This window comes from Zootoca vivipara, chromosome 5 (assembly GCF_965207765.1).
Source record: "Zootoca vivipara chromosome 5, rZooViv2.hap1.1, whole genome shotgun sequence".
Lineage (NCBI taxonomy): Eukaryota > Metazoa > Chordata > Lepidosauria > Squamata > Lacertidae > Zootoca > Zootoca vivipara.
The window spans coordinates 69,209,511-69,236,157 of record NC_142588.1 but is presented as its reverse complement, the minus strand read 5'-3'; the positions used below and the strand labels follow the sequence as shown (position 1 = coordinate 69,236,157).

General features: G+C 42.6%; 2 protein-coding genes across 8 annotated transcripts in view; one reads left to right on the top strand and one right to left on the bottom strand.

Moving 5' to 3' along the window:
• CCL20 (C-C motif chemokine ligand 20) overlaps positions 1 to 2,382 on the bottom strand; it is a 4,976-nt gene extending 2,594 nt beyond the window's left edge. Inside the window, exons 1-2 of the mRNA XM_035132619.3 lie at positions 2,163 to 2,382; positions 1,562 to 1,676 (exon numbers count right to left, since the gene is read on the bottom strand). Of these exons, the coding sequence (XP_034988510.1) occupies positions 1,562 to 1,676; positions 2,163 to 2,265 (218 nt within the window). The 5' untranslated portion in view covers positions 2,266 to 2,382. The remainder of the gene's footprint in view (positions 1 to 1,561; positions 1,677 to 2,162) is intronic.
• Positions 2,191 to 26,647, top strand: SLC19A3 (solute carrier family 19 member 3). 7 transcript variants are annotated; one of them, XM_088669079.1, is made up of 6 exons: positions 2,191 to 2,288; positions 18,322 to 18,482; positions 19,436 to 20,258; positions 21,473 to 21,665; positions 23,606 to 23,747; positions 25,730 to 26,647. In XM_088669079.1, the coding sequence occupies exons 2-6, from the start codon at positions 18,351 to 18,353 to the stop codon at positions 25,898 to 25,900; spliced, it is 1,461 nt and encodes a 486-aa protein (XP_088525205.1). In that variant the 5' UTR covers positions 2,191 to 2,288; positions 18,322 to 18,350; the 3' UTR covers positions 25,901 to 26,647. The 7 variants fall into 7 exon arrangements, with proteins under 7 accessions (XP_088525205.1, XP_088525206.1, XP_088525204.1 ...); XM_088669080.1 differs by lacking the exon at positions 2,191 to 2,288 and adding an exon at positions 14,034 to 14,220 and having other exon boundaries at positions 21,473 to 21,633; XM_088669078.1 differs by lacking the exon at positions 2,191 to 2,288 and adding an exon at positions 14,034 to 14,220.

The following is a 26,647-nucleotide window of genomic DNA, read 5'->3' as shown; positions in this document are numbered from 1 at the left end:
TGGAGAAAGCTAGAGAGCTCCAGAAAAACATCTACTTCTGCTTCATTGACTACGCAAAAGCATTTGACTGTCAACCACAGCAAACTATGGCAAGTTCTTAAAGAAATAGGAGTGCCTGATCACCTCATCTGTCTCCTGAGAAATCTCTATGTGGGACAAGAAGCTACAGTTAGAACTGGATAAGGAATAACTGATTGGTTCAAAATTGGGAAAGGAGTATGACAAAGCTGTATATTGTCTCCCTGCTAAATTAACTTATATGCAGAATTCATCATGCGAAAGGCTGGACTGGATGAATCCCAAACTGGAACTAAGATTGCCGGAAGAAATATCAACAACCTCAGATATGCAGATGACACAACTTTGATGACAGAAAGTGAGGAGGAATTAAAGAACTTCTTAATGAGGGTAAAAGAGGAGAGCGCAAAATATGGTCTGAAGCTCAACATAAAAAAAAAAAAAACTAAGATCATGTTCACTGGTCCCATCAGCTCCTGGCAAATAGAAGGAGAAGAAATGGAGGCAGTGAGAGATTTTATTTTCTTGGGTTCCATGATCACTGCAGATGGTGACAGCATGCATGGTTCTTTGGAGAAAAGTGATGACAAACCTAGAAAGCATCTTAAAAAGCAGAGACATCACCTTGCCGACAAAGGTCCATATAGTTAAAGCTATGGTTTTCCCAGTAGTGATGTATGGAAGTGAGAGCTGGACCATAAAGAAGGCTGATCGCCGAAGAATTGATGCTTTTGAATTATGGTGCTGGAGGAGACTCTTGAGAGTCCCATGGACTGCAAGAAGATCAAACCTATCCATTCTTAAGGAAATCAGCCCTGAGTGCTCACTGGAAGGACAGATTGTGAAGCTGAGGCTCCAATACTTTGGCCACCTCATGAGAAGAGAAGACTCCCTGGAAAAGACCCTGATGTTGGGAAAGATGGAGGGCACAAGGAGAAGGGGACGACAGAGGATGAGATGGTTGGACAGTGTTCTCGAAGCTACGAACATGAGTCTGACCAAACTGTGGGAGGCAGTGCAAGACAGGAGTGCCTGGCGTACTCTGGTCCATGGGGTCACGAAGAGTCGGAAACGACTAAACAACAACAACAACAAGCTCTGACCTTGGTTATGAGAAATGCTAATTTATTACCATCTTAGGTTTCTCAAGTTATACAGGGTTTAACTATGGGATCAAAATAATGTTTCATTGTGGCTGCTAGAAACACAGTACAGTGGTACCTCTACTTACGAATAACTCTACGAACGGAGCTCTGTCCGCCATCTTGGATGCGGTTTAGATAGGATTTTTTCTACTTACGAATTTTTAGATAGGGTTGCTTCTTCTTATGAATTTTTCTCCCAATGCATTCCTATGGGATTCGACTTACAAATTTTTTCGACTTACGAATGTGCATTCGGAACACATTAAATTCGTTAGTGGGGTACCACTGTATTTGAAGCATTTTGGAGACCTTTTTTTGAGCTAAACCCCTGGATGATTGGGCATCTATTTTTACTCTCCTTCATTGATACAAGTAATTGTTTCATTTTGTCAACTCACATGACAGCATTGATGTCACAGACTTCACTGGAAAGTTGTTCTGTGAACCCTATGATAACCCGGCGAGGAATAGGCTTCTTGGTATAGGAAAGACAGCAATCTTGGTTGCTCTGGGCTGGTGTGAGGAAGAAAAATATACATTGATTAATTAATTTAAATTATTGCTTAGGCTTTGCCAGCAGGTCCCAGGGCAGATTACAAAAAATTATATTAAATTTAGGCACAAAGTAACATTTTCATCTCTATCATTGTCTTTCCTAGTGCACACATTTTTGATCAGTTTGCTATCAAATAGCAAGCATTTCCAATAATGTTATAGACTTTCTTCTTCATTGTTGAGTGCCCAGAAGTTGATGAACTAGTTTAGCCAGTGGTCAGGGAAGATGGGAGAAGTATTCCAACAGCAGATGGAGACACAAAGTTGAAGTACACTATTCTGGACTAGTCTTTCTTTCTTTCTTTCTTTCTTTCTTTCTTTCTTTCTTTCTTTCTTTCTTTCTTGCCATTGGGAATCCTTCTATCTTCCATTTTAATTTGCAGGGCACATACTTCAGCATCACAAGGAGTCCTGGAGCAGGAGGTATCCAGAAACACCACTCACCTTCACACATGCCCAAGAGTAGCAGCAGACCCACCAGGACAGCTAAGGACACATTCTTCATGTTGAAGCCAGTCATCATGATCACGCTGCTGCTTATGTGCATCAAAAGAATTTGACTCTTCAGATGTGAGTGAACTAGCTTCAGTCAGCTTATTTATAACACCTGTTCGAGATCTCTGGCAGTTCACCTAAGGCTGTTTGTTCCGCTTTGCAATTATGGGGATTTCCCTCTTACCTACTCTAGTTAGCTGATTTTATAGCATTGTTTGAGCGCTGGTTAATTAATATAGGGATGTATGTGCAGCCAAACAGAAGAGGGAATAGAGCCTTTTTGTGACATCACCATTCACTGACAAAAGTCCTGAGGAGTGGCAGGTGCAGGAAATTCCAAAATACTACTTCCCAAGTAGGAGGGGGGAAATAACACACATTGTGTTTATTCCCTGGAATATCAAGTAGGTGTTAGGGAACTGTGGAGTTTCCCCTCCTTTCCCCCATCATTTTTCTACATCATTCGCATTTCCATAGCTGGGGTACCAGAGTCTGTTAGTGAATATTAGAAACCAATAAACAGTAGTATTTAGCTAATTTTGGGGATATGATGAAGGGAAAGTACAATCTGAGAACAGTGGCAGAGGTTAGCTTATGCAAAACAGCGTGGCTGGGCTGGCTAAGTGCAGAACCATTAAAGAACCATGGAGAACCAGGTGCTGCACCATTAAGGGTTGTTGGCAATGCAAAAGAACTGTACTTCAGCCCCCTCCCACTCCAAGGAGTGGACAGAGACAGGATAACTGGCCGGTTGCCAAGGTGACGGGGGGTGATGTCACAGGAAAATTTGTCCCTTTAGAAAACTTAAAGTTTGCTGGGAAAGAGTGGGGCAGAATTCAATGAGCTGCTGTGGAGGCGAGAAGCAGGAACAAAGAGATGGCACATAGGATGGTTCATTGGGTGATGGGGAAGGACTAGCTGCTCCTGAGGTGAGGATGCTGTAAATTCTGTACTCCATCTACACTCAGGTTGTAAATAAACCATATTTCACAGGCACTGTCTTATTTCGCCTTGAAGAGACACAGACCCTTGTTGAGGGCCAAGACCCCTGGAATTTCGTGCACTGCTTGGCAGAGATTGGGGGGGGGGGGTTGTTAACACTGGTGTTAGAAGTGAGATCTGTGTTTCCTAGGGGAAAGGCCTAGGAGCAAAGCGTGTTTGACCTTTGTCTTCAGTGGCTTGAGAAAAAAGGCAACTCTCTCCAAATGGCGATTTGCAACTGAATACTATGTGATCTAAGTTAGGTTCATAACAGAGCCAGCAGAGATACATTACTAGTTAATTACCAACTTGTTAGGCACTTACTGGGAGCTCTTACTTAGCTTCAATGGTAATTTCCTATGTTAAACCTTAAGCAACACACATACAGAATCATTTTCCATTTCAATGTACAGTACAATTAAACAATGATTGTTGTTGTTTAGTCGTTTAGTCATGTCCAACTCTTCGTGACCCCATGGACCAGAGCATGTCAGGCACTCCTGTCTTCCACTGCCTCCCGCAGTTTGATCAAACTCATGTTGGTAGCTTCCAGAACACTGTCCAACCATCTCGTCCTCTGTCGTCCCCTTCTCCTTGTGCCCTCCATCTTTCCCAACATCAGGGTCTTCTCTTCTCATGAGGTGGCCAAAGTATTGGAGCCTCAGCTTCAGGATATGTACTTCCAGTGAGCACAGGGCTGATTTCCTTCAGAATGGATAAGTTTGATCTTCTTGCAGTCCATGGGACTCAAGAGTCTCCTCCAGCACCATAATTCAAAAGCATCAATTCTTCAGCGATCAGCCTTCTTTATGGTCCAGCTCTCACTTCCATACATCACTACTGGGAAAACCATAGCTTTAACTATACAGACCTTTGTCAGCAAGGTCATGTCTCTCTGCTTTTTAAGATGCTTTCTAGGTTTGTCATCACTTTTCTCCAAAGAACCATGCATGCTGTCACCATCTGCAGTGATCATGGAACCCAAGAAAATAAAATCTCTCACTGCCTCCATTTCTTCTCCTTCTATTTGCCAGGAGCTGATGGGACCAGTGAACATGGTTTTAGTTTTTTTTTTTTTATGTTGAGCTTCAGACCATATTTTGCGCTCTCCTCTTTCACCCTCATTAAGAGGTTCTTTCAAGGGCGTACCCACCATGCGGCAAGTTAGGGCAGCTGCCCTACTCTAGAAGCAGGGCTGGTGGGCAGAGGCGGAGCACAGCCCGGCGGAGCGCGAGTTCGCCATTCCCGCCGCACCGCGCCGCACCCTCCCTCCAGCTCCCCGTCGCGCCCTCTGGCAAGGCCAAGCGCGGCGGGGAACCAGAGAGCGTGGCGCGGCGGGCAGGAACGCTGAACTCGCGCTCCGCTGGGCTGGGCTCCGCCTCCGCCCACCAGCCCTGCTTCTAGGGAGGGGCACAGCCCGGCGGAGCGCGAGTTCGCTGTTCCCGCCCACTTTGTGGCCCCTCCCCTTCCGTGCCTTGGCCCCTCCCCTTGCCCCCCCCTAGTTTTGATCCTGGGTACGCCCATGGGTTCTTTAATGCCTCCTCACTTTCTGCCATCAAGGTTGTGTCATCTGCATATCTGAGGTTGTTGATATTTCTTCCAGCAATCTTAGTTCCGGTTTGGGATTCATCCATTCCAGCCTTTCGCATAATGAATTCTGCATATAAGTTAAATAAGCAGGGAGACAATATACAGCTTTGTCATACACCTTTCCCAATTTTGAACCAATCACTTGTTCCTTATCCATTTCTAACTGTAGCTTCTTATTCCACATAGAGATTTCTCAGGAGACAGATGAGGTGATCAGATACTCCCATTTCTTTAATAACTTTTCATAGTTTGCTCTGGTCGACACAGTCAAATGCTTTTGCATTTGTAGTCAATGAAGCAGAAGTAGATGTTTTTCTGGAACTCTCTAGCTTTCTCTATAATCCAGCACGTTTGCAATTTGGTCTCTGGTTCCTTTGCCCCTTCGAAATCCAGCTTGCACTTCTGGGAGTTCTCGGTCCACATACTGCTTTAGCCTGCGTTGTAGAACTTTAAGCATAACCTTGCTAGCGTGAAATGAGCACAATTGTGCGGTAGTTGGAGCATTCTTTGGCACTGCCCTTCTTTGGGATTGGGATGTAGACTGATCTTCTCCAATCCTCTGGCCACTCCTGAGTTTTGTTTTTGTCCATGGAGTTTTCTTGGCAGGGATACTGGAGTGGCTTGCCGGTTCCTGCTCCAGGTAGATCACGTTTAGTCAAAACTCTCCACTATGACCTGTCTGTTTTGGGTGGCACTGCACGGCATAGCTCATAGCTTCTCTGAGTTATTCTAGCCCCTTTGCCATGACATGGCAGTGAACTTCCCAATTCACAGTGCAATTCAGTGTTCCTCAATGGGTATGTTTTAAACCATCTGTAAAATGAAAATAAGGTTGGTGCATAGGTGCAATGCTGCAATGCAGAAGGCTCTTTCATGGACCCCTGCATTATCGACTTCACTCAGTGGTGGGCAAACAAGTACAGCTCCCTCTGCAGAACTTAATGCCCAGGCAGATTGGTATGGGAAGTTGTATTCTTTCAGATATTTGGGGCTCAATTCATTTCGGGATTTTTATGTCAGCATAAGCACCTTGAATCAGGCCTTGAAGATAATAGCCAACCAGTGCAGTTCTTTCAAAACATGTGTTGTCTATCACTGTCCCACAGCTTCTACAAGCACCCTGAGTGCTGTACTTTGTACTAGTTGCAACCTCCAAACCCTCTTCAAGGACACCCTATGTATAGACGTTACCACAGTATGGATTACTGTGGTCAGATAATCTCTGTCAAGTAGCGGCCATAGCTGGTGGAATAGCCATAACTAGGAAATAACACTCCTCACCACTGAAAATACCTGGGCGTCCAGTGGCAGATGGTTCTAAGACAACCCAAGCTATCCACCCACTCCTTCAAGGGAAGTGCAAACCCTTCTAAAATAAGGAGGAAGTTACAAATCAGTTATAACTTTGTTTAATTAACAAATAAAATTCCCAACCCTGATTATGCCCTGAGATTATTGTTTCGGCCAAGCCTTGTACTCCAGGGAACTTCCATCTTATGCTACAAGATTGTCAGGGTGTGGAGTGTGCATTTGGAAACCCCCAGTGTAAATAAATGCAGACCAACACAGAATATTCCAATCAATCTTTTTTATTTAATCCCCCTAGTTATAAAGGGAAGAACAGGTGGAGAGAAGTTCACCTTTTCCTCAGCCTTTCATAGAAATTCAACTTCCCCTTTCTTCAACCAAGCTACCCCATGGTTCCAAAGCTCCTCTGCACCTTTTTCCATAAGAAAAGCACACATACATTGATTGCACTCACACAGTTGACATTACTTTGGCCCAGAGAAACAACTATGTGCATTATTCAGACTTTAACTGATTTGTTCTAGACATTCTCTGTTTTCAAACTTAAGTACTTAGACCTTCCAAATTAGTCACCTCTTAGATCTACTGCAATATGGATATTCTAGTCTCTTCTCAGAAGCCAAAGAAGAACAAAGACTAAACTTGTCAGATTTAGGAGTTGAAATCTATTGGTGTTTTGACCCTCACTACTAGACAAACAAGTCAGACTCTCAGCTCAATTTCTGCCAAAGGCTTTAATGCGTAAATCAGAACTGCACATAGGCAAGGTACATGGCTAAGTGAAGTTAGGATATTCATCCAATGAATGACACACCCCTTGAACTTTTCTTTGAAGAGCAGGGCAGGCACAACTTCTAGCACAGCAAACAGCCAGAGTCCCAGGACTGGTTATGTAAATGGGCACTCCTTCAAGTGAGTTTGGCCATGTTCTCGACAATGGGCATGTCAGCTCAGCTTCCAATTTACTCTCAATCACTTCCCTGGTTCCACACTGAGTATTAATCCAATGTAGCTCTAAGTAACTTGTTCTGTCAGTACAAAGATTTATCCATGAGCAGCTGAATTTTCCCTGCTCTCCTCTACTCATGCACCCCTAACTCTGTTCAGGGGGGATGGACCGTTCTCCAAACCCTTTAGAACAGATTTGAGGAGGATGCAGTGGGCACAAGGGGGAAGTGGGAACATCCCATTGCACAAGCATACATCACTGTGCTGATGAGACATGCTGAATACAGTCCATTGTTATCTCTGTGGGAAATATATTTTATATTTGCTTACACAATTGCAAAGGGCTTCTTATCATTACTGATTTCCTTTTCAATACATGACCTTACAGGTGCTTTACTATCTTGAATAGTTTATTTGTGAACATTTTTGGCAGCAGCACAGAAAACTTGAAGCCACAGGCTAAAGTCAACTGATTCCTCTGATTCTGGAGTAGGTCAAATGTACAGCTTGTATAAAATTGGCCAGGGTCCATTTCTCTCCACCCACAAAAAGTTGGGGGATTTTTATTATTTTTTATTTTGCCTAAAGAAAAGAAGAAGGATAGAGCCAATGAGAGTAAAATGCATTTCATTCATTCTGTAGATTTCCTGCATTTACAATGACCTTACGTCAATTTCTGTTGCCACACTCAAAGCTATTATGAAAGAAAGAAGTGGGGGAGGTGAAACTCTTTAGCAAAGCAGAGACAAGGAAGAAAGAATTGCAAATTGGAAGGGAAAAGTCCAGAGTGTAACTTCCGATTGTGAAGGCTGCACAAAGCAGAGGAGGAAGCTGTACCTCCAATAAAGCCAAACTGGAGAGAGGACACACGAAACATGCTGCTATGTGTTGATGTAATTTGGAACAGGTCCAGCTCCCTCAAATTCTCCTCTGTGTCTTTTCAAAGGGCCCTGTCATGTCATGCTGGAAAGCTTAATCCTTAGCACTATAATGGGTTGGCTTAACACAGCGTACTTCACAAATCTTCTCTCAGAATTTCCTCTACAGCAGAGCCAACATTTCTCAGAAGACATTTTTCTAAGATTTTTCTTTAGCTTCTCCTCCCTTACCCCTGAAAAAGAAGGCTGCTTTGCTGAATCCTCTCAATGTTCTTTACCAGTTTAACCTCCGCCTCCACCCTAGTGGCTGACATTTCTCCCCACAATGCCCATGAAAGAAGATAAATACGGAGCACTGTGGAGAATGCAAAATGGTGGCCAAGCTGCCAATGCAGTGCAGCAGCAGAGCATATATATATATATGGTGATCACCTAAATGGCAGTGATTCCTCAGGATTCTCCCCTTTCTTGTTCCAGGAGGAGGGTGGTCCATTAGAATGAATGGGGGTACCAACCTCAGTTTCCCACACCCAGCCCCACTTGCCTGCTTTCTTACAGCCATTCCAGGGCAGTGGCAGTGCCTGTCAGTTTCCCCTTCCTTAGTCTCATTGTTGCAGGAAGGGAGGATAGGGACAAAACTAGAATTTGTTGGCTCTGCCTCCAACTGCCATTGTTTCTGGTACCACCTGCTGTTGGCCTTGCACCCTACCAGTCCCAGTGGTCACTGCTTGTACCTTGCTGCAGTTAGCAAGTTGCCAAATAGCTGCCTTCTAGCAAAATTTGGCCCTGGAAAACCACACAAGCAAAGTTTCACATGAATAATAAAATAGAAAGGGGGGGCGGGACTTCTAAGCAAATGCCAGTATGTGAAATATTTACCACAGGTCTCATCTTAACATGTCCCTGCCCAAACCAAGGCTTTAGGCTATGAAGTGTGGTTGACTCTTCTGTCCCTTCAGTGCCAGGAACTCCTCCCACGTCTCATTGCATAATTCAGGAAACATTTGTTTGATACTCTGTGGGGCTCTGCAGCAACGCAGCTGTGCTTGTGTTAGAAAAACAGTTTGCCTTCTCCGCTGCTCACCAGCAGCTGAAAAATGACAAGTACTCCAACTCCCATCATAACCCAAGGTCAGGAATGATGGGAGTCAGTCCAGCAATATATGGGGGACCCAAAGCTTCCTATCCCTGATCTAATGGAATCCTGCTGTGCATGACAAGGTCAAATCTGTATTTCACCAAGCTACCCTAACAGCTCCTGCCAACCTAGCAGTTCGAAAGCACGTCAAAGTGCAAGTAGTTAAATAGGTACCGCTCTGGTGGGAAGGTAAACGGCATTTCTGTGTGCTGCTCTGGTTTCGCCAGAAGCGGCTTAGTCATGCTGGCCACATGACCTAGAAAACTGTTTGTGGACAAACATCTGCTCCCTCGGCCAATAAAGCGAGATGAGCACCGCAACCCCAGAGTTGTTCGCGACTGGACTTAACTGTCAGGGGTCCTTTACTTTTTTACCCTAACAGCCACTCTTGATACACCAGCCTGGGAATGAAATCACTTTCCAGAAATAAAATGTGGGAGCTTTAGTCACACAAAAGGTGAGAAAATTAGATATCCGTTTAACAGAAGAACTACATTTGAGGATACCTGTCACACTATTCAGTGACAATCTATAAAGGTTGATAGATGGAGTTCTCCATTGGAAGGAAGCCTTATTGTTTTGCTATGACATACTTACTATCTTAGTTATATTCTCATATTCACAGAAAGCAAGATAAGGCAACTACAAGAGGTTTAACCTGCGTGAGCTCTCATTAATTTTAACGCTTTGGGAAATAGCCAGTAATTAGCTTGTGTCATAGATATTTCTGTTCATTATTGCTTCCTTTCAAGGCAGTTGACCCCATTCATTCTTTCGTCTCTTCACAGTTGTGTCTGTTATGTTCCCAGGGTTGCCCGTCCTTTTCCTGCATGTGGTTTAATGAGGTGGGTGGTAGAGATCTGATGGAGATGCCCTTTCTCAATCCGTTTGTCATAGTTGGAAATCTATGAAACCAATATGCCCTCATTCAGGAAGACTACAGAGTTTCATACTCAGAGTATGGCTCCCTAGAAAAAGTGTGTTTGGAAGTAATTACCAAAATGGTCTCTGGTTTGGAAACCACTTCCTTAAGGAGCTTGTCAAGGGGAAAGTGACCATCCAAGACTCAACCATTTCTCTTTCTCTTATCCCAGACCATCAGCCAGGCAGACCGGGGCTGCTGGGAACTGAAGCCCAACTTCTAGAGGGCAAAAAATTCCGCAGCCTTGCCTTATATTAATGGCCCACGTTTGTTCCTTTAAAGCAGTAAGGGTCCAGAGCATCTTTGAGACATGATTGGATCTTCACATTTTAAAAACATTTAAAAGCAGTCACGTGTGTGCATGAATCAGGCTGGGGATGTGCTGCTGGAAGAGGGTACCTTCTTCCCTTGTGTTGTTTTCCTGATGTGAATAGCTAAAGGACCGCCATAAAAACCTGTCCAGCAAGTGAGATAGTGGCCTGTGCATACCCTCAGCTGCAGAAACCAGGCAGATGGAACCTTTTCCGTGGATGTTTCATTCTCTCTGCTGTTTATGCATAAAAATACTTGCTTGTGTTCAGGTGTTCTAAACTGGGCTGAATCTGCAGATTCCCCAAACTCACTCAGATGCATCAGGGCTCAGTGCTATCAGGACCTTCCAAGGGCCTGAAAACTAAATAGGGTCCATTGCCAGCCCTTCTGCCATTGCACCTCTGCCTGGTGATGACCCTCTCACCATCAGAGTGGCAACAACACTGCTGCAGCTTCCTGCTACCACCAGTTAGGCAAATAACCCTCCTGCCCCACAGATGAGTGTTACCCTTTTGTCCTTTTTCGGGGATGATGCATTTCCTTTTATTTGGGGATTTGTCATTGCCACCCTACTCTACAGCAAAGCAATCTTCTTGTCAAGGTTTCTCTGTCAACAATGGCTACTGAAATTTCAAGAAGCAAAATTCCAGTTGACTTGAAGGAATGCTTTTTCCCATATACACCCACTCAACCACTTCCATCTGCAGAACTGACACTTCTATGTCACATATTGTTTGCTCCACACACACAAGGAAATGAAACTTCAGTGTGGCAGGACCTATACTCTGGAACGCCCTGCCCATTGATGTAAGACAGATGCCTTTGGTGTATTGCTTTTGCCATCTGTTAAAACCTTTTGTTTAGGCAAGCCTACCCAGGTGTGTAAATCTGGTACCTATTTTAATATGTAATTTTATTTTACGATTTATATATTTTAAGAAGAACTGTTTACACACATACACACACACACAAATACATTTTAATTCATATTTTATGTAAGCCACTTAGAGGTTTTGATGACTGAGCAGTTGGGAGATAGGGAGATAGATCCACTTAAACAAACAAACCTGTTTCATTCCATTGTTCTACTCTGAGGTACAAAACCCACGAGTTTCAGCCTACATATATCTGACATGGTGGCAGCACATCATTATTTGCTTTCTATGGGAGGATTTGTGGGTAGACTGAGCACACTAAAGAAGAAAACATTTTCACATAATGGCCAATCTGGAAAAGTAACTACTTATCTGTTCCTGTATCCAGTTCCCTAACATCTCAAGTCTTTTGCCGCATTAACTTTGAAGCCGAAGTTCAAACCAAGTTGGGAATCACAATGAGTAATTATACACTTTCTGGCTGCTGTAAGACTCCCCCCCCCCCCCGCCGCAAAAAGCTTATGTTTGATAAGAGAAAAAGGCAAAACACCCCACCCCTGCCCCCCACCTCGAAATATGCTAACACCATTTATCTGGTTGTATTCAGGGAAGTAGCAACATGGGGTCCTATTGTGTAGCACAGGTCCTGGTTGGGGAAGAGGACATAGTTCAGTGTTCAATCAATTGCTTTGTATACAGAAGTCCTCTGATTCAGTCACTGGACATCTCCAGTTGAATGGTCAGGTAGCAAGTGATAAGAAAGACCCCTCTGCTGGAAACACGGAAGATCTACTGGCAGAAGTGCCATGGCAAATTCAGATCTGTGGGGTTCCTTCTTGATAGTTACAGCTCTGCCCTCTCACAGCATTCAAAGATTATACAACCACCTAAGACTGTTGTTGTTGTTTAGTCGTTTAGTCGTGTCCGACTCTTCGTGACCCCATGGACCATAGCACGCCAGGCACTCCTGTCTTCCACTGCCTCCCGCAGTTTGGTCAAACTCATGTTTGTAGCTTCAACAACACTGTCCAGCCATCTCGTCCTCTGTCGTCCCCTTCTCCTTGTGCCCTCCATCTTTCCCAACATCAGGGTCTTTTCCAGGGAGTCTTCTCTTCTCATGAGGTGGCCAAAGTATTGGAGCCTCCGCTTCAGCATCTGTCCTTCAAGTGAGCACTCAGGGCTGATTTCCTTCAGAATGGATAAGTTTGATCTTCTAGCAGTCCATGGGACTCTCAAGAGTCTCCTCCAGCACCATAAGCCAAAAGCATCAATTCTTCGGCGATCAGCCTTCTTTATGGTCCAGCTCTCACTTCCATACATCACTACTGGGAAAACCATAGCTTTAACTATACGGACCTTTGTTGGCAAGGTGATGTCTCTGCTTTTTAAGATGCTTTCTAGGTTTGTCATTGTTTTTCTCCCAAGAAGCAGTCTTCTTCTTCCCAAGAGGACTGTACAATAATAATTTAGATCAGGCATGTCAAACCTGCGGCCCTCCAGATGTTTTGGCCTACAACTCCCATGATCCCTAGCTAGCAGGACCAGTGGTTGGGGAAGATGGGAATTGTAGTCCAAAACATCTGGAGGGCCGCAAGTTTGACATGCCTGATTTAGATGCACAATGATGATAACTACCGGTAGGATGCATTGCAATAATCAGTGAAGATCTCCATGTTTTGCCTTTCAGCTAGATCTACTATTTTCTGTGCACATTCATAGGCAAGTGATTTGGAATGCTCCAATGTCGTCTTTTGGAATTATGTAAGTTGTGTTTTCCTTGAAGTACATAACAGAACTTGCACACCTAACTACCTTGTGTTCTCAGTGTTTCTAGATGGAGTGCTATATATAGAACTCCTCCTCAGTGTTTTTCCCTACACACCTCCAGAGTGACTCTAGGGGCCAATCCCCAATGGCTCACTCACCTCCCTTAACTCTAATTGGCTCCAATCAACACAAAGGATGAGAAGACTTCTCAGTGGCTAAAATCTGATAATACATCTTTCATTTCCCCTCTTAAATCTCCTCTCTTACGGCACTGTGAAATATAACTGAAATGGACAACATAGCTTTCCAGATTTTCTTTTCAGGAGGGTGGAATATAAATACTTTTATAAACCTGAAGACATCTGAAGGCAGCCCTGTTTAGGGAGGCTTTTAATGTTTAATAGATCATTTTATTTCATTTTTCTGTTTAATAGATCATTTTATTTCATTTTTCTGTTGAAAGCCACCCAGAGTGGCTGGGGAAACCCAGCTAGATGGGCAGGGTATAAATAATAATAATAATAATAATAATAATAATACATTATTATTATTATTATTATTATTATTACTATAAAAATCAACAAAGGTTTGTAGTAAAATTAAATAAAACATTACTGTAAAGGTAATCGCATTAACATTGTCCGTTTTGCTTTTTCAAGTAGCAAAATGACATTATCCTGGGCTGTATTAAGGGGGGGGGTGTACACGAGCTAACACAGCAGAACTTTCCTGAAAAAATTACATGGCTATTTCAGTTCGCCATAGCCCTTCCCACATATTCTACTCCTCAAGAATCCATGCTGAAAGCAATCTCACAGTAGATAAGTGTAGATTCTACCCAGGTCACAGTCCTAGTTTAATGTAAAACTGTATCATACAACATGCCTAGCCTGGGCATTCAAACAGGCCAAAGGTCCCTTTTGTTTCTATATCTCACCTCATTTTGTATCTCAGCTCGCCTGCACCTTCTCCCCCTGATCAACAAAAAGCTGGAGCCACTTTGTAAACAGAATCAGAATTAAAAGATCCTTGTCATATGTTTTTCATTTCCTTTAAGAGGAGAGGAGGATGTTGAAATGGAGCCAGTTTTTTAAGGCGGTGGTAGCTTTCGAAGTTGAAAGACTGGAGTAACAAGAACAAGGCACGAAAGAGACTGCGCCAAAGTATATTAGAATAAAACAATCCTCAAGATTTAAACTACAAGCACAGCCAGTGGAATGACAAGTGCCAAGAGTTAACCTACAAGCAATGGTGGAAACAGGATCAGGCGTTTGCTATATTTTAAAAGGTTTGACTTTGTATGGATTTTAAAACATCTGAAACCCAGGACATGCACTGGCAAGAAATAAAAGGAAGGCAAAAGGAGAAAAGTTAACTCAATCATCTGAAGAAAGCAGTTCTGTAGTTCTGTGACCAGCCAAAGGACTTGAGAAGACAGCATGGGTAACTACATGATAAAGCAATGTTATGTGATCTCTAGAAACTTTAGAAGAGATGTGCCAAGACAGACATAGCCAACATGGTGAACTTTAGACATTGTCTAAAGACTCCCATCAGGATTTGGAGTCTAGCAGTATCTGGAGTGTACCACATTGACTATTCTCATGTTAAGAGAAAAAGAAAACTCTTGGTACTAATATACAATGGAGTGTTAGACCTGTGGGCAGAGTTTCTTTCCATCCATAAAAGCCCCTCTTTATCTGAAGTCTATCTTAAAGTGAACGGGTGAAAAAGAAGACTGGCAAATTCAGGTTGTGCTCAAGTGCAACAAACCCACTTCCAGGAGATCAATAAATATTGAAAGGAACTGGGTGGGAAAATTAACTGGAAAGTTTGGTATAATGACTGCTTGCACAGTGTTGTATAACCTCCCTGCAAACAATTTGTAATGAATGTTCAGTGCCAGGTAATTTGGATCCACCTTAGTGGTTGTGTATTACTAACTTTAGAAGGGGTGATTCCTGAAAATCCCTCATTGACATAGCTACTCTAAGTTCCTCTTTTTCTCTTGACCGCTCCTTGTCTCTATGGGAATTGCAGATGAAGTAATTTTGATTAAGTTTTGCTAGGATTCCAGCTGTGTTTACAAGAGAAGAATAAGCTGTCTTGCAAAGCTGGTTGGAAACCTCATCCAAATGAAAGAGAGGCATGTAGTAAGAGCAAACAAGTCAGGGCCAAGTCATACTAAAGCCAAAAATGCCTACAGCAGAACCGGCCCACCCATGAGGCAAGATGAGACAACTGCCTCTGGCGGCAGGATACACTGGGGCAGCAGATTATCATCATCAGGTGCTGCAGTGGCAGGGATGGCTGTGCCACGCTCCTTGGAGGCCAGATCTGTTGCCTTCTCAGCAGGCGCCACTACCCATGCCACCGCTACAGCAACATCTTGGCAAATAGGTGCCACTGGTGGTCTCCCAGCCCCAGGAAGGGAATAGTGGGTCTGCCCTCTGGGGTTTCCTGGGCTCTGCATCAACCTGGCATGATTCAGAGCAGCCTCATTCCCCCCACAAAACCTGCCATGGCAGACTTTGACTTCCATTTCAACCATAGGGTAAGTCTGATTTGATTCTCTGCCCCCTTGTTCCTGGTGTAGATCTTCACTCACCCCTTTCTCACCCTGGCAGGGGGAACATTTTGTCATTCGCCTCAAATGCCAAAATGTCTTGGGCCAGCCCTGGTCCACAGTCCCTTGTTCTTATTTGGGGGGTAGGTGCAAACACTCTGATCAGCCTTGCTTTTGCTGCTGGGTTCTCACTATTTGAATGGTTTTCATGCATAGCTTTAAGCTGACAGTAATTCACAGAACATGCTATCAGCCAATTTCAGTTTCTTTGTTTCTAATTTTTCCATTCTTAAATTTAGTTATACACATTTCTACATTTCCAGTTTGTGAATACAGTATATAATTTGAAGGACCTTGTGAAATTTCACCAACATTTTCATGTTAATTCTACTAATATACATGTATTATTATGCTTAATATACACTTTGCAAAGCACTTTCCCCTAATAGAAATCATTTTTGCATGCTATTTTCATTAATATAAGCATTTTTATGCACACTTTGCTACAGTATATGCATTTCTGTAGACACTACTTGGCTAGAGAACTGCATTGCAAATTTCACAAAAGTGATTTTTTAAGGATGGCTGTGTTTGGTTTGTGTATTGTTTTGGAAAGTGTGAATTAAATAGGTTCACCATTAAATTAGAACTGAATTTCTTTACATATGATGATGCACTATTTTTAAAAAAACTAGAGATGGTTCTAAGCAGTACAGTCATACCTCGGTTTAAGTACGCCTCGGTTCGAGTATTTTCAGTTTAAGTACTCCATGGACCCGTCTGGAATAGATTAATCCACTTTCCATTACTTTCAATGGGAAAGTTCGCTTCAGGTTAAGTACGCTTCAGGTTAAGTACGGACTTCCGGAACCAATTACACTCATACTTCGGGTTAAGTACGCATCAGGTTGAGTACTCCGCGGACCCGTCTGGAACAGATTAATCCACTTTCCATTACTTTCAATGGGAAAGTTCGCTTCAGGTTAAGTACGCTTCAGTTTAAGTACTCCACGGACCATCTGGAACGGATTAATCCACTTTCCATTACTTTCAATGGGAAAGTTCGCTTCAGGTTAAGTACACTTCAGGTTAAGTACAGACTTCCGGAACCAATTGTTTGTAAACCGAGGTACCACTGTAATATAAAGACAATATTTGTTTTGGCTGGTAAAAAAAAATGCCAATCATTTGATCCTCATCTACTTAGAATTGCTATTGTTGTTAATGACTTTCTAAACTTGCATGAACATTGAAGGTGGAGGGGGCAATGTAATCACTTTACTGATATTTGCCACGAAACAAGGTTTGCCTTATCCAAATGCTACCTGGATTCATCTGCTTCTGTACAGACACAGGCTTAGTTTTCTCCCCCTACATCATTTTGCATCCTGCATGGTGCTTTGTTTTGCAGTAAAATGGCAAGCTTTCTTCTTTATTTCCCTATGCTAAGGATGTAAAGGAGGACTTCCACATAGTTATGTACGGTATTTATTTCTGACAAGCAAGTTAAAACCACTGTAATAAATACCTGGTGAAACTAGAGCCTTGACAATTTCAGAGAAAAGTCAAGCTGGTTAATAAGTAAGAGGCATTTTAACACAGGATTATCATAAGGTTTTGAGCAGATGTGCCTGTGGATCTCAAAGAACAGCTGCAAGCTTGTGAAAGGTATTGTATTGAATACAAATGCAGAAGGACAGAATCATTTGTACTACCTTAGGGCTGTATTTTTTGTGTCTTTTCAACCTTGACCTTCAGGCTCCATCCGAGTAATAGTAAATAAACAGCTTTGTTGAGAGGGTTACATAGAAGGTTTTCTAGCCTGAGGGGAGAGGGAGGCTGAAATTCAGGCTCTGCATGAGGGCAGTACAAAAGTAATTGACTCTACCAGTATATACAGTGTTTAATGCTTGTCTTGCATTTTGCTGGAGTCTTACAAAGAGGCTTTCTGGTACAGTCAGCCCAGGACATATATATGTAAAATCAGTGCTATTTTTCTAGAAGAAGTGCTGGAACTCACCATGAACACCTCCCTTGTTCTCTTATAATGGCAATGGTGCCCACCTGAGAGGTGCCAGAACTGAGTTCTGGTGAGTTCCAGTTGAAAAAAAAGCCCTGCGTAAAATGTAAAAATGTGGCTGTGGGTGTTGACAAGCCCATGAATAGGAACTTGACCAGGGCTTAACTCTTGGCATAGCTGTTGTGCACTTTAAGACTTAAAAAAACACACCACACATGGTTAGAGCATCAGACTGGGATATGAGGGACCAAGGTTTAAATCCCCACTCAGCTATGAAGCTCACTGGCATGGCCTTAGGCTGGTCCCTGTCTCTCAGACTAACCTACCTCACAGGGTTGTTGTCGTGAGGATAAAATGGAGTAGGGAGAAACACCACTATGAGCTCTTTGGAGGAAAAAGTGGGATATAAATTGAATAAATAAATATTGACTTGCTTTGTATTTGGGAGTAACCTGCTTCGTTGCCTGGGGTGGGGTGGGTGGCTTGCTTGATAATTTGACTGCGAAATCAAACCAGGGAGCGTCCAGCCATTTCCACTGTGCCGTTTTCTTGATAAAATGGCAACTTGCAGGGGTAACCATACCATTGGTCAAAATGAGGCAGGTGCCTCAGGTGGCAAATGCTGGAAGCCGTCGCAAGGTGTTTTGGGGCAGAGAGCTATGTGCCCCTAAGCCTGTTGCCCTCAGATGTATTACAAGTGATAGCAATAGCCCTTCTGCAAAATAGCTCATTGTGCATTTTTCAATAAGTCTTTTTTCAAGTTGAGAGCCTCTCCTTCCATCTCTTGCTTCATTGTATTTTAGCTGGAAAAACTACAGATTGTTGGAGGAAAATGCAAAGCAGTGAATGGATTTTCCCCACCTTGATCCTTTGCATATATGGCTTCTTCTCCATGATGAGACCATCTGAGGCTTTCCTGACTCCTTATCTTGTTGGGCCTGATAAAAACCTGACCATTGATGAGGTACAGTGACGCACATTTTATTCACCCTAAGGTATTCAGTCATATGTCAGGAGCGAATTACAAATGGGGAAGGAATTCGTTTAACCTTATAAACAAAAGGTAACATAATTTTCTACAGAGAAACTGTTACCTTCGTCCCACTTTTTATAAATGTAAGTGTACTTCGTTAAGTTTTATATTTCTGGGTCTGTGGAACTCCTTGCCACAATAATTCAGAGTTCCTCTATGTTACCATGTTATGCTGCCACCTGTTAGAATTCTGTTAGTACTTAATGTTTGCCATCTCTTAAACCTCCTGAAGAGGCTGAAACCTGTTGGACATACTACCTCCCACAATACATTTCTTTTTTTTACTTCTGAACATCATTTCAAAGCTTTCACCCTGTTTTTTGTTTTGGTAACAAAGCAACCTGGTTGCACACGCAGGCCCACAGTCAACTCACAGCAAGCAAGTTCCGTCCCACTCCTTTCCAGGACATTAATTTCTGTGGCTAGCATTATAAAAGCTCTAGGAGAGCGAGGTGTATTATCCTTGCAAGTAAAAGACAGTGACTGAAAATGCGCTGTGTTGGGGGGGGGGAATGACAGCAATGAAGCAGCACACATCATGTGTGAAAAGATCAGCTATCAATCTAGCTCTGGAATGCCAGTTTGTAATTAACCAAAGCAAGTTGATGCCCATGTGTTGTGCCTAAAGAAAGGCTAGGCTGTGAATGAGATGGTGAGCTTGCCACTAGCTGCTCAAAACATGAATGGGAGAGAATAGGGGACTGAAGAGACAGAGGAGCTGTTAGAGGAGAAAACAGGCCTCGGCTACCAAAGTTTGCCTAGGGTCTCCACTGTAAAATTATATTGTACAGAAACCTTGTGGTTTCAATAAGTCCTTCTATATTTTTCATGCCTTATATTCCTTAGCCTTTCAATGTTACAAAATCCCTCCTTTTCCCTTCCAGGTGACACAGCACGTTTTTCCTGTTTGGACGTACTCCTACTTGGCTCTACTAATCCCAGTATTCCTGATCACAGACTATGTACGCTATAAGCCTGTCATTATTCTCCAGGGAATTAGTTTCCTGATCACCTGGCTACTGCTTTTATTTGCATATGGTGTGCCTGCCATGCAGCTGGTGGAATTTTTCTATGGCATGGCGACTGCCACAGAGGTTGCCTATTATGCCTACATATACAGTGTTGTCAGTCCTGACCATTACCAAAAAGTCACTGGCTATTGCAGAAGCATCACTCTAGTGGCATCCACAATAGGTTCCTTGCTGGGCCAGCTTCTAGTCTCTCTGGCCCATGTCTCTTATTTTTACCTCAATGCCATAACCATGGCCTCTGTCTCTGTGGCCTTTATGTCTTCATTTTTTCTACCCATGCCTCAAAAAAGTATGTTCTTTCATAGAACGTCTTCCCCAGAAGCATCCATCGGACCAACAGATAAGGATCCACCAAATGTCTCCGGCCAGCCTAGCCACCAATGGGATCCGTGTGTTCCAACAACATCATCCGACAACTTCCAGAATGTGCCAGTAGACCAACTGCCCAAAATAAAAGACCAGAATCACTTTCTGACTGTGCTTCTCCAGCTCTGTAAAGACTTGAAGGAATGCTATACCACAAAGAAACTTCTTTACTGGTCAATATGGTGGGCATTAGCCACTGCAGGATTTAACCAGGTTTTGAATTACGTCCAGGTACTGTGGGATGATAAAGCACCTTCTCATAGCTCTCAAGTGTACAATGGAGCTGTTGAAGCCATAGCAACATTCCTGAGTAAGTATCCCTCTTAAAATATATCCTGTATGCAAACAACCATGTAAATGCACTTAATCCCCCCCATTCCCATGCAGCATAGGAAGGTGGTGAACAAGATAACCAGGTACGAGAAATCATAAAACATTTTCCAGAATCCCACACGCCATATAGGTGTGGTGTGCATAATGTTTTGGGGCACGCAAATGTCACCATTTATTTCAGTGGAGGTAATTTTCACATGCAGCAATGAAAATGAACAGATATCTGGGGAGTGCATCAGAGATTCCATAGTCATAAAAAATAGATAAATTGGAGGGAACAAAATATTTATGCAGTGAGTTTGGTCCACAGCTCACAACTTGTGCCTATCTAGAAATGTGATGAACTGTTTAATCACATAGATTTGTTTATTTAGGTACTGCTATTGTATTTGCTTTCTGTACAAATATGCAAGTAGTTGACTTGTGGCTTATACAGCAGTTATGCTCTGGAAATACCGTATTGGCCCGAAAATAAGCAGCACTTTCCCCCCAAATTCCGATTGTGAAAAGTTAAAGTGCGGCTTATATTCATGACCTTACGCTGCCGGCAAAGCGGTGCAGCTCCCCCCCCCCCCCGAGAGCAGCCCAGGAGTGCAGGCCACCGGTGGCCAACTCGTCCACGGCTCACAAGCCTCCCCCAAGCTGCTGAATTTTAAAGGTACGGCTTCTTTTCGGGTCAAAATCGTGTACAACCCTTTGTAAACTATAACCTTACTGCACTCTCCCAAGGCCACTATAGTCTCTCCTTGCACCTCTGAGCGCTGTCCCACATGAGTGCAATGGGGTGGGATTGCCAATGGTTTCCCCCCTCTCCCGTCCACTTCCAACATTTTTCCTGCTCTAGTTTGTCCCATAATCTTTAGGACTTGTTGCAGAACAATTTAAGCTGCTCTTCTGTAATTGTTTATTAAATCTTACTCAGTTGAAGTATTTTAGTTCCCCTTTAAGAGAAATGCTCTAGGCACCTTACAGTATTATTTTGTACCTACATTTTGAGGGGAAATAGGGTATTTTAAAACCATTTTAGCAAGACTTAAAAACCTGCAGAACAGGGATGGCTAACCTGTTATTCTGGAAATGCTGCTGGATGCCAGTTCCAGCCATCCCTGATCATTGGTCATCCAGAAAGCTAAATGTTAGCCACCCTTGCTGCAAGTGCATAGCAGGTCTAAAACTTATCTTTTTCTCCAGGTTCAGTAACATCACTGACTGTGGGATATGTGAAAATGAACTGGGACCTTACAGGGGAGATGGCGCTGGGAATCTTTTCTGCCCTCGATGCAGGTTCCCTGCTTTTGATGCATTTTACCAGCAACATCTGGGTTTGCTATGCTAGCTATCTAGTTTTCAAGGCATGTTATATGCTTCTTATAACTATAGCAACGTAAGTATAGATATAGTTCACTTAGGCCAATTTGTTATTGTTTGGGCCCTTTATTGCAGGAAGGATGGTTAAATAAAGCCAGTGAAAGTAAGAAACACTGGGGAAATGGGAAATGGAGCATACCCTGTGAGACATAAAAATTATTGGTTACAGGTAGGTAGCCGTGTTGGTCTGGATCGAAGTAAAATAAAAAAAATTCCTTCAGTATGCCATCAAATGTGTATGCCATCTAACATTGTGTATGCCATCAAATGCCAACAGTGCCCTTCAGCTCTCTATATTGGACAAACAGGCCAAACCCTACGCCAAAGGATAAATGGACATAAATCTGACATCAGGAACCAGAAGACAGAAAAACCAGTAGAACACTTCAATCTCCCAGGACATTCTATACAAGATCTCAAAGTAGCTGTCTTACTACAAAAGAATTTCAGAAATAGACTGGAAAGAGAAGTTGCTGAATTGCAACTTATCACCAAGCTCAAAACCATGGAGGGACCTGGTTTGAACAGAGATATCGGATTCTTATCTCATTATACATGATAAGCGATCTTCAGCCATCTCAACCCTTGCTTTTTCATGCAAAACCATTTGCAGTCGTTTGCGGTCATCAACAGCTATCAGTCAGTCAATCACCCATTTCCACCACCCTTCTGAGTGATCCCCCCTCCCCATCCCCACCCCTCCCCACCCCTTCTCTACATAAGTGCCTGGAAACTTCCATTTCACTGTATCTGAAGAAGTGTGCATGCACATGAAAGCTCATACCAAAATAAAAACTTAGTTGGTCTTTAAGGTGCTACTGAAGGAATTTTTTTTATTTTACTATAAAAATTATTGAAAGGGAAATGCAGAACCCTGTCTTCAAATATCAGAATGGCTGTCATATAGAAGAGGACTAAGACCAGTTCGGGACGCAGGTGGCACTGTGGGTTAAACCACAGAGCCTAGGGCTTGCCGATCAGAAGGTCAGCGGTTCGAATTCCTGGGATGGGGTGAGCTCCCGTTGCTCGGTCCCAGCTCTTGCCAACCTAGCAGTTTGAAAGCACATCAAAGTGCAAGTAGATAATAGATAAATAGCGGAAGGTAAACGGCATTTCTGTGTGCTGCTCTGGTTCACCAGAAGCGGCTTTGTCATGCTGGCCACATGACCTGGAAGCTATACGCCGGCTCCCTCAGCCAATAATGCAAGATGAGCGCTGCAACCCCAGTGTCGGTCACGACTGGACCTAATGGTCAGGGGCCCCTTTACCTTTATGACCAGTTCTCTGCTGCAACATTTTAAGTGTAAGTGTGTAAGAGCCGTTTGCCAATAGAACCAATACCCTAATGGAGGGGAATGGCACTCTCCTTGTTGGAACCCTTCAAGCAGAGACCCAATAGTCATCTCTTGATGATGTTCCTAGCTCTGGATTTCCTGCGTTAAACTGAAGGTTGAACAAGATGGGTGCAATACAAGACACTCCAACTCTACGACCTTGAGATTTCTTTCTTTAGCAATTGCTGTTCCAGCCACACATCTGTGTTTCCAAATATACACCTGCATACCTCCATGGGCCTATAGGTGATAAAGTTCAAACCTGCTGTGAATAAAATAAGCAGAGCTCGTGCTCAGACTAGTACTTACGCACAGATTTAAGGCAAACGTGGGATGTGATCTCTATCATAATAACGAACCTTTTGCAGGCCTCTTCTTGCTCCTTCGGTACTGCCCACATTTCCTGAAATCCCATGGTAATCATAGAGTTGGTAGGGACCCAGAGGGTCATCTAGTCCAACCCCCTGAAATTAGCTATGTGCATGGCTGAGGTTTCCTTATCCTGATTGTCTGCATCCATTTCACACAAGTGTGTGCAAATTTTGCCAGGTCTGAAAAAAACAAGTCATCTACACATTGATATCATGGTGATATCAACATTCTAAAATAAGCTCAATTTTAGTTTTCAGATTGCCATCAGTCTCAGCATGGAACGCTATGCGTTAATGTTTGGATTCAACAACTTTGTTGCATTGCTAATTCAAACTATTGTGACCGTCACAGTGGTGGATTCCAAAGGACTGGGACTGGATATTGGGACTCAGGTAAGTTGTAATGTTAATGTTGTATTGTGGGCACTATTGCTAATTCAGTAACATTTGCATGCTTCACATATTTGCAAGAGGCGAGACTCAAATCAAGAGGCTTTTCTTTTCTTTATAAACGTCCATTTATATAAATAACATATGCTTACACATCTGTAATGTATTTCTACCTCATCCTTTTAGGGCAGGTATGTGGGACTTTTTTGTCTTCACAGGCTGGATTCTTTTCAGGATCTACTTTGTAAGCCAAATTTGACAGGTAGGCGGGGTTGCCTACCTATCAACTGCATGATTCCATAAATGATGTAATGTGATTTGGTGCTTTGAAATCCTGCAATAAGAATACCGTAAGATTCCACAGGAGTGTCGATTTCTAGTTTGGATTCCTTAGCATCATCACCATCATCATTAATATACTACACTTCATCTGAAGATCACAGGGTGATTTACAGTATAAATCATCTAAACTTTAAATATAGTTAGGCTACAATCGTTTTCCCGTAAGCCCCAATAAATACAGCAAAACTTTCTTGATAATGCATAGGATTGCACTATTAGTGAAATATACAAAACATATTTGGGAATTTTACAAGTTAGCCAGGAGTAACTCTCCACAATTCACCAGAATTTTAACTTTAACTGCCAAATTTTCATCTCTCTTTGCTTGACTTTGACTCATTTGTTAATACTGACTTTTTAGTCTTGTTCAAAGTTGCTCAACCAATCACTGAAACAAGTGCCCCACCCAAACAAGTAACTGCTAACAAGCACTTTTTTCTGTGGTGGGTTTCGATAATTGACTGTGCAGATTATGAAGTACAGATCAGCCCAGAATTTACGCTCAGGCTGGAAGAAGCATGCTTGATGTCTGGCCTAGATTAACATTCCATCACCCCACCACCCAGATCTCCAATGATAATCTGTCCAAGCTGGCAAAAGCTTATTTTTAAAAATATTATTGTTCATTATCTCACAGCACACATCAATTCCAGTGTGTTGTCTTCACATCAGTGTGCATACACACAATACTGGCTGTTCTCCAATTCCCCAGTGACTTGATATTCTGTATCCCTGGCTGGGTTGGCATCAGCACCTGATACCCTTGGGCAGCTGCCAGGACTCGCTGCCAATGTCTGCACTAGGCCTTGTTTAATTTTGTTTCTGAACCAGCACGCCAAACAGTGGCAGGTGGCTGGATCTTGTCACCATTTTAATTTTCCCCAATATCCTCAGCCTAGCATCACTCTGACAAATTGTGGGATTTGCCTTGAAGTAACTGACAGCAAAGCAGAGGTGAATTTTGTTCATCAGTATTTAGCATTTGGGTGGCTTTCAAAAAGATAAGAGACAGATTCATGGAGGATGTCCCACCTCCTCTGTCAGAAGCAGAATGTCTCTGAATACCAGTTGCTAGAAACTGCAGAAGGGGACAATACTACTGCGCTCAGGTCCTTGTGTGTTTCCCATAAGCACCTGCTGTTGCAACATACGGTCACTTGATATGCATTTTCACAATTATGAATGGTGTAGCTACAAAGAGATGGATCATTAGTCATCTTCCAGTTCTGAGGAAGTACATTCATGATAGAACTGAATGGAGAGGAGAAGAATTGACTTCCCTAATACAGGGGTGAAGTTGAGGACATCACGTACTTATTTGCCTACTTCAGCAAAATGTAATACTTTAAAAAGTGCATTGTGCTCTTTTCATACTGTATCAGTGGATTTTAAGTTTCAGTCTTCAAAATACAGATCTCAATGCTTTGGCTTTCATATAATTGCAAGTCATTTTTTGACTATAGACTTTTTATTATTTAAGAGAAAGTATATAGGAGACTGAGCTTATGCATAAAAATTAAGTCCTACCAAGTGGACTTACCAGTAGGTATTTAAAAAATGGTTGCAAAAACTCTATGTTTGAAGCTTAAGTTTTTTCAAAAAGCTGTTTGACAGATGTATTCTTTCACTCTGCTTTCTTGCAGTTCCTAATATATGGCAGTTACTTTGCAGTGATAGCTGTGATTTTCCTAATCAGGAGTATTTTTACGATAACATCACTCAAATGCCAAAAGGAGTCAAAGAACCTGGTTGAAAATCTTCAGAAGACTGAGGCAGAAGAGCAGAATGCAGTCCGCTATGACATAAGACTGTGACTTTAGCACCTTCAGCAAAAAAATTACCTGAGAATAAAGCTCATCCACACAATGTTAATCAAGGAGGAGGAAGAAATGGAAGCAAACATGTTTGGTGCACCATTGCATTCCTAGTCATTTGTGAGCCAGAGAGCAACTGCCTGGAGCATCTTTCAGTTCCAAACCATTTTGCCAATTGCATTTTTCAATTTCAAAAAACAAAAATTGAATTTTGTTGGTATGAATCTTCAAAGGTTAGGTTTATCATGTATACACAACTTATCGGACTGAAATTTCCAGTTCTGGTCCTTGTTCAGCATTCCTTAGTATGTTAAGTTCACATTCACCAAACAAAAGGTAAATTATGGCTTCTAAGTCACTTGTTGCATGAGGCAAATCACATGTTAAACATTGCACTGGCACTGAACATACTGCACAAGTGGGCAAGAGGTTTCTGGACTATAATCAGGGCCCTTTTGTGCGACACATTTGTAGCTCTGCCTCCCTCTTGAAACTTGCAGCCTTTTGAAATCAGGTGAAAACATTGTTTTAAGAGACTCGTCGGCCCTCTCCGATTTTCTGCTGTTTTGTGTACTTGCTAGAACTGCTTTGTTAAGCAGCATATATTTCAATGTTATTTTCCATAGTTTTATTGTGATTTGTATAAAATTTATATGGATATTAGTTATCTTACAGACTCATTAGCTGAAAAAGCAGGAAAGGAATGGAGTAAATAGATAGTGTGAATATTAAGTATTTGCGAGAACA

What these genes read in the sequence shown, in the direction of transcription:
- SLC19A3 (XM_088669078.1), top strand. Translation starts at nt 14,181, where the DNA reads ATGGTGGAAACAGGATCAGGCGTTTGCTATATTTTAAAAG. An exon ending in AGCCATAGCAACATTCCTGA is followed by an intron (nt 20,259 to 21,472) that starts GTAAGTATCCCT and finishes CTTTTTCTCCAG; the next exon opens with GTTCAGTAACATCACTGACT. An exon ending in GACTGGATATTGGGACTCAG is followed by an intron (nt 23,748 to 25,729) that starts GTAAGTTGTAAT and finishes GCTTTCTTGCAG; the next exon opens with TTCCTAATATATGGCAGTTA.